Raw genomic sequence first — 7,778 nt, 5'->3', positions numbered from 1 at the left:
ATTCTTTTTTATTTTGCACATGTTGTTAATTTCATTAACAGTAAAGCAGCTGAGACTGATTAACAACTCCCTCGCCTACTCCCTTGCCGCAAGGTCAAACGGCTTGATACAATACTCTGATCTAAAAAGTGTTTCCTTCATTTTTGAGCAGTGTATCTATTATAATATACAATCTCAAAGTATAGTTTGAATTACCATCTCACCTAAACATTTCTTCCTCAGAGATGAGCTACTGGTTTATCTGCTACTGCAATTGCTATTCTTGTTTTCAGACTTTGTGTATGACCATCAACTATGTTACTGGGATTATTTTGACACATTGACCAGTGAAACGTTCATCATATTTTCCATTTTATTCCTAGTATAAGAGACATACAATGATATTCTGTGAGACCAAATTCATAGTAAGTCAAGAGGCAAAGCCTGGAAATCAAACGGAGAAAAACATAATACTGAATCAATGAGACCCCGCCCAGATAGAATGTATTTACACCAAATCAAATACTGATAGAACTTTTAAGAGGCGAGACCGTCCCCATTTCCGTACAATCTGTTACCGGCAGATTAAAAACAAACAAACAACCAAATTTAAAAAAAACCCCAACTAAACAGAAAAATAAATCCATTAAAACACTGTAGCTGCCACAATTCCTCTTATGAAACATTGCCGCCCCAACCCTAAATCAAGTTGGATGTTTTTTATTTGCTGTCTGAAAGGCTATTTAATGCTCTGCTGCCTGTTAATTACCAAATCAACTTTTTTTCCTTACAAATGTTAGGTACTTTTCCTTAATTTACTGAAGCTGGAGTAGTGTGAATGGTAAACTTTACACTGGGTCAAATGAGCTCTGGGAAATTTCAATCAATAAACACCATTTTCAGATACAGTAAATAGCATAGTGCTGTTTTCACAGAATTGATCACGGTTCCAGCCAACCGTGGTCAAAGCGACGCTCCTGAAAAGTGCAACAGTTGAGTTTTGAAGGGGTGATATGTCTGAGGCACAGCCGGCTGGCATCACCATTAATGAGGTGAAAATCCTCAGCAGTGTTTGGCAGCATGGTCACCTGCGAACCGGTTCCACAATCACTTCCCAAGTATCGATCCAAGAGACAATCTCAGCCTGTCGGATCAGAGTTCATTGCACTGCTCCATGTTTCTTGTCCATGTTTTGAAATTCAACACCCGGTGGCACCACTAGGTCAAGATCTACAGCAGTAACCATTGTAGAAGTCATGCTACATGCCACCAACCTGGATTTATTTTCATACAGAACTGAAACCGTATGGTTTCACACACTTACTAAAACATATATCCTGACATTCAAAACTCAAGCAAGACACACTTTTGTCCTCCGAAAAGGTAAATGCGACTTCTACAATGGCTACACATCTGTAGGTGATAACTTAAGAGGAACTGTGAACTGCTCCTTTAGAAACCCAAGAAGATAATACTACAGAAAACAAAAACGTAACAATGGCACCTACAAGGAAATCGACACCCAGGTGAAAGTGACAGTATACAGTCAAACCTGAATGTCTGCAGTCTCAGGCTTTGTACTTCCTGTGTCCCACACTCGCATTAAAAACCTGTAGCCTCACACTTTTGGGATGAAAACAAAAGAAAAGCGAAAAATGAAGGGTTTCATTCCAAAACAATGCTGAAAAAAAAAGGTACCAGTTATTTTACATCGATTAAAATAAAATTAGATCATTTACAAAATATTAGCCTACTTTGTAAAAAAAATTTATAGTCAATATATGACATAACATATGATCTATTAGTGAGTGTTACAGTCAAACTATTAATTCAGTTAATTAGAACAGATGAGAAATATCTTATTCTGGAATGAAACTCTTCACATATACAATAGATACTGTATGACACATACTGACAACCATAGAAAAATCAAACACCTACAATATTACTGTAGCATAGTTGCCATCTGAGCCCCTTGCATTGACCCCTAAGCCCATGTCACACACTATTATTAAATAAGGCACACATTTACACATACAGTTAAAATTTGGCTAGTAATTATTCCTTTATTTACAACCAATAGCCACAGAGTTAATACTTATGATAACTGCAGTCTGTTCGATGTTCAGTGTTCATTCTCCTAACACCAGACGGCAAGACGTGTTTGTCTTGTCCTCTTTGGGTCCAAAATATTTCAGAGAATACAATGTTGGTTGTTTCCATTTCAAAGAATATTAGACCCACTAGAGTTGCGGAGCACCAATGTTGTCGAAACATTCTTGAAGAACTTAAATGGACCCGAATGTTGTCACCTGACATCAGCTGGGACAGGAAAAAATAAAAGAGAAGGCGAGTGTAGCTGCTTTGTTGAAGTATTTCCTTTGTCTTGTCATCGTGACCAAATTTGAATCGGCGTCTGGAGCCAAATGACAACATTTGATGAACATTTGGTGCCCCTAAGATATTTCTTAGGGCTTGGGCGGGGGGATCGTTTGATATGCCCAAAGATGAGAGAGTATAGTAAGGCAAAGACATAACTACTTTCAGGGGATTGTTTTTTTTTTTTTAACCACAGGTTACACATACTGCATATGTATATGTATACATATACGGTGTAAATATAAACACACATATATATACACACACATGCATAATATAAACACATTCGAGGGTGGGGTGGGTGGGGACCGGATACCAACACTACATCAGAAAAGGTTAAGCAAAAGCATGAATCTAAGCGAGCCTCGAGCTTTTAAGTCTTCAAGATGACTGATGTGTCAAGTTTTTCCAACATCAACGTGTCCAAAAACAGAGTTGCATTGTAAATCCACATTGAGGACATTGGCAGCCTAATATAAGGAGGTGGCATCACGTCACCCAAGTAAGCGGTTCTATAATAAGCAAGTAGCTAAGCAATACCAATATGGTACAAAGATATTCGTTGGACAAAAAGAAGCGGAAAAAAACAAGTTTGGTTGAGGCTTTTGTCCACAGTGACACTGGTGCCACACAGTTGGTTGTGTTTTCAGGTAAAGGTCTGTAACCCCAAACTCACTGCATTTCTTTAAAGTTTCTTACAGATGACACAATGAGGGGAGGGGGGGAGGCTCCTTCTCTTAGTCCAAGAGCATACCCCTCAGTAGTTGAACTTTCCCTGTTCATTGACTGGGGATGTGGCAGGTATGAACAAGGGCTTGGGAGGGACGTCAGGTTTGAGAGAAGCTGCCCGACGGACGATCGCACCCCTGTGTGGAACCTCTTGCTGTTCTCCATTATAACTGTGCTGACGTGCCAGGTATCCATTGGGAAGCAGGGGATAGTGAACCTCACACGCGCTGCCCGTTGAGTTCATCCGTGCCAAAAGGGGAGGTGGCTGGTGGGGCCCACCATTTCGTTGGCTGAAGCTGTGTTGGCGAGGGATCATTCCTCCTCCCCCTCCTACTACTCCACCGCCGTTGGGCATTTTGGTGGCTGCAGCAATCAGTGATTGCCTTTGGGAGGAATGCCTCCTCTCCAAGGTAGACTGGTGGTGCATGGGAATGTCTGGTGGAACATCCATGCGACGGGTGAGGCTGTCACGTGGTAAAGTGGATGAGCTGTAGTAGGGGGCTGATTCTGTCTCAGGTATCTGAGGCTGGATACGGTTGGCAAAGGCTAGCTGGCCTCCACCTCCGCTGGCCATCAGACCAGATGGGCTCATTAGCTGAGAGTTCTTGCTGCCGCTAGCCTCGTGGATGTGCTTCAGGAGCTCATCGAGTGAGGTTACTTCCATCACCTTCTGAGAGTAGCCAGGGTAAGGCTGCTGGGACAACACACGCTCAACATTGTGGATTTTGCGTTCATCGGGATGAAGGTGTCCGGCTGCTGACTGGCTATTAGACAGTCCATGGGAGTAGGGGAAGACCTGCTGGTGAAGCAGGGCAGAGCTGGGCCTGGAGCCAATATTATGGGACTTTGGTTCTTTGGCATTGTTGCAGTTCTGGTTCTTCTCCCACTGGTTCTTGAATGCTTTCATGCTCTTAATTGGCAGTTCTGGGGTTGAATCTGGTGTAGGCAGACCAGACAGCTCTGAGGAATGGTGGAGTTGGTGATGCTGGGCATGGACCAAGTCTCCCATTGTCATTCCATGATGACCATTTCTCCTCGATGGGTGATGCTCCTTACTGTTGGCGAAGAAAGAGTTGTAGATCTTGGGAGATGACACCTCCAACTTGTCGTCCTTACTTTGGCTGTCCAGGAGGCCATTGAGCTTGGCCAGGCTGCGCAGTGACAGAGCATGCGGGATCGGGGCTTCGGGATCTTTCGACAACTTCTTGGTCTTGTGGCTTGTGTGATTACAGTAGCATGAAACCAGGAAGCCAGAGAGGAAGGCACCAAGGACAAAGGCCACCAAAACACAAGCAATCAGAAGAGTATAATGGACACTAGGACTGGGTTTGTCTTGCTCTGGAGGTCGCCTCACACCTTAAAACAGAAGAAAAGAGAAAAAGGTACTCCAGTTAGTTTTTCTGATTGAGCCAGAAGGTTTAAAAAAATAAAACATTTTCAAGAGCTAATATAGGTCAAGCAACAGCTGGGACAGACAGGTTGTGTTTACAGGAGCTTCACTATGTGGGAAACAGCATGGGAGAGGTGTTTGAACTAAGCTCTTGGCTTCCTTTCCTTCCACTGTTAATAGATGAATACAGCCTTTCTTTCTAGGACTTGCGCTTTCACCTCAGACAGGCAGAGGCCAAGAGCTCCCCAGTCAGTGAGGAATCAACTCTGAGATGAGTTAGAGCTTTAAATATTGATGGGAGCACAGCAGCGGGAACCTGATGTCATTTTCACAGACTTCGCCTTCCAATGCGAGGATCAGGGGCGAGAGCACCTGGTACGAGGAACGAGCCAAAAATAACAGGTCTATCCAATAGCTCACCGAGTCTGGCACCTTTGCCAACACAGACTCAAATGAGGTTGTCAAATTCTTTCAAAATGAAGCTGAGGGGACAGTTTGCGAAACAGCACACCAAGAACACAAGGACATTAGCTAAGGTAAATCTACCATGTAACTGTCCTTAGGAGCTGTGACCCAAGCACCATGATTGCCTAATGGCGTGAAAGGCAGGGATGACAAGGAGAGAGAAACCTGCCACCTCTTGTAATCAGAGCTCATTTGCAAGAGGCTGTTGCCATCTGTGGTGACAGACCCTTCTCTCTGCCCTTAATGACAGTTCTGCGAAACTGATTAGTCTGCAGAGGGGGACAGCTGAGCTGAACTGAAAACAGAGAAGAATGCAGGTGCTCCCCACAAGCTAAATTCAGCAGCAAATGAAAGCTTAGTGGAGGAATTAAAATGGAAAACAATTATGTCTAAATCAGCCTTGATGATAGTTTATAAGGCGTTTAAAGAGCGATTTGTGGATGAGTATTAGGGCAATCAGTTCAGTTATTAGGTCTGCATTATAAATAGTTTTAATATTTCCTTTAAATTAAATGCTTCAAACTAAAACTTCAAGAAATTCAAATTCCTCTCAGAAAGAAAAATGAATAATAAACATAAAAGCAATCAGGGATCAGTGAAGCAATCTGAGATTGTGACAATCGTATATAACATATTGTGATTTGTATAGACAGTTACGTCTCTTGTTTGCAAGGAAAGTTAACTAGTTAACCTAGTTTTAGGATATCATCTCAGTCTGCCAGGGAGTCACGAAGAGAACCCGAGTTCTCTGCCAGTCTTAGAGGGTATCGGTTTTGACACTAAAGGACTTTTACTTTTTAGTATGGTGAAGAGCAGGAAGAAAACCGCCTACATAACATTATTAAAGGCAATAAGTCTGTGTTAGGAGAGCCAAAAAGGGCCTTCCTGACTGTGTTTATGGAATTAGAGGGAAATATTGTAAGATATTACACAGAGAAAATCTGATCAGAGACTCGCTAAGTTTCAGTTAAATCTCTGCACAAATGCACAAGAGAAAAAAAGCACAAATGAGTGGAATCTAAATTCATTTTCTTAAGCCTCAAAAGAGACCACGGTAACTACACTACACATGACACGGAAAGACGAGCAATTTGCCTCCTGTCATCATTACAACTTTAATTTGACAGGATCTCATTACAACAGTGGACTGATATGTTGAAATAATAATCAAACAAGATTTATCTCTCTTCACAACAGAGCTGTATGCACACAGTTTCTGGCAATTTGTGTTTGGAGAAAGACTTAATTATTTAGGTCATGAAGTTAGTGAAAAAGTTTCACTTCTTTTATGTGGAGCTGAACTTCTGAGCAGGTGTGCTTGTAAAAGCGTACCATCCCTTCATAATGTATCACTGCATTCATTGTGAGGGGTGATTTACCATCGTTTGCCCAGCTGAAGGATTCTGTGGTGCACTAATCTTTTTGGAAATAATGCTTTTAATAGAGCTTCCAATTAAAAATTCTCAGTTTTTAGCCATTTATTCTTATGACTGCTTCAACTTATGACCGCATTAAAAAGTCATAAATCATAATTGCAATCCCAGTGGGTGAGGCAATCAGAAGTGATGCTGCAGTGAGCCCATTAATACCACTTCTTTTAATCTTGGGCATTTCTTTCAATCAGCTTTGCAGCATCAGTATGATTCCAAGTTTTTGGATCTAACTGATCTGTTCCCCGGCGGCGTGCAGCTTTTGTAATGAGCGGTAAAACTCTGCTCTCATCTCAGTGTGCACTTTGTCTCCCGTCACCCCCGTGGCTTCCCGGTAGCTGTGAGTCATCTGCTCCCTCTGGACCACGACACCCTCCTCAGTGTCTGTGCTTACAGGCTTATAGCGATGTTCCTCCTGGTTGAGGGCTATGAGTCAAGTGCCACAGCAGGAGGTAAAACACACAGCTGAGGTAAACAAACCCAGAGCCTATGAATGGCCTGTCACAACATGTTTCATGAGCAGGCTGAATAACTCAATCAGTGGGTATGTGGGACATATGGTGCCACCGGTCACAGTGAAATTAATACCCGGTGAATCATACCAACAGCCTGGCGAGTAGCTAGGTGGTGCACAGGAAGTGCTGGCCAACTTTACCTACTGAATTTGCATCCCTTCACAAACATTTGAAAACGAAACTGTGTTTGCAACTAAATAAATATTTAGTTCAAAAAAGTCCTTATTAGGGGGGAAACAAGTCACCTCATGTTAACAGAGTTTTACACTAATTACACAGCTCTCCATCAGTGTTCCTCTCCAACGTTGTCACATTATATTTTTGTGTCAACTCAACATGGACTTGGCTCAGCGGTGGCTTAATATAGCAGTACCCCAAGTCTGCCAAAAGGTAAAAAGACAGATGGCTGCATGTGTCGAGGCAAAGGAGAGAAGGAGCGAGAGACGGATGTTGATAGCCAGGAAAAAAAAAAATAACTCGAAGAGAAAGATGAAGGGATGAAATTCAACCTTGGTTGCAGGGGGGAGGTGAATTTGAGGGGACCCAAGGATCCAGGACACAGGGGAGCAAGTGTAAAAGAAAAAGAAGAGGACCAAAAGAAAAAAGAAAAAGATTCAGAGGGAGCAAATGTATGTGAGAAGAATTAACAGAAGAAGACGGGGAGAGAGGCAGAGTGAGAGACGCAGACTTGACGGGGTGAGTGACAGACCGTCACTCTGCTGGGTTTTGAAGCCTGGTGCTCTGCGGCATCTGTGATACGGATGGAGAACAAGCCTCGCGTTCCTCCACAGTGCCGTAGGAAGAGAAGCACTTTATGATTGCATCCATATTGTTAAAAATAGATAGCACGGCAGGTTATGTAAACAGGCAGATTTTACATAGCGCTGCCTG

The 7,778-nt window shown here is 42.7% G+C and overlaps 1 protein-coding gene across 2 annotated transcripts in view; it reads right to left on the bottom strand.

The window, feature by feature from the left end:
- Positions 1-338: 338 nt before the first annotated feature.
- Positions 339-7,778, bottom strand: part of sema6e (sema domain, transmembrane domain (TM), and cytoplasmic domain, (semaphorin) 6E) — a 149,736-nt gene continuing 142,296 nt past the window's right edge. For both annotated transcript variants that reach the window (XM_031756705.2, XM_031756707.2), the window contains one exon: positions 339-4,443. In XM_031756705.2, the coding sequence (XP_031612565.1) occupies positions 3,116-4,443 (1,328 nt within the window). In that variant the 3' untranslated portion in view covers positions 339-3,115. The remainder of the gene's footprint in view (positions 4,444-7,778) is intronic.

Source organism: Oreochromis aureus, linkage group 11 (genome assembly GCF_013358895.1).
Source record: "Oreochromis aureus strain Israel breed Guangdong linkage group 11, ZZ_aureus, whole genome shotgun sequence".
Lineage (NCBI taxonomy): Eukaryota > Metazoa > Chordata > Actinopteri > Cichliformes > Cichlidae > Oreochromis > Oreochromis aureus.
This window is presented reverse-complemented; position numbering and strand designations above follow the sequence as displayed.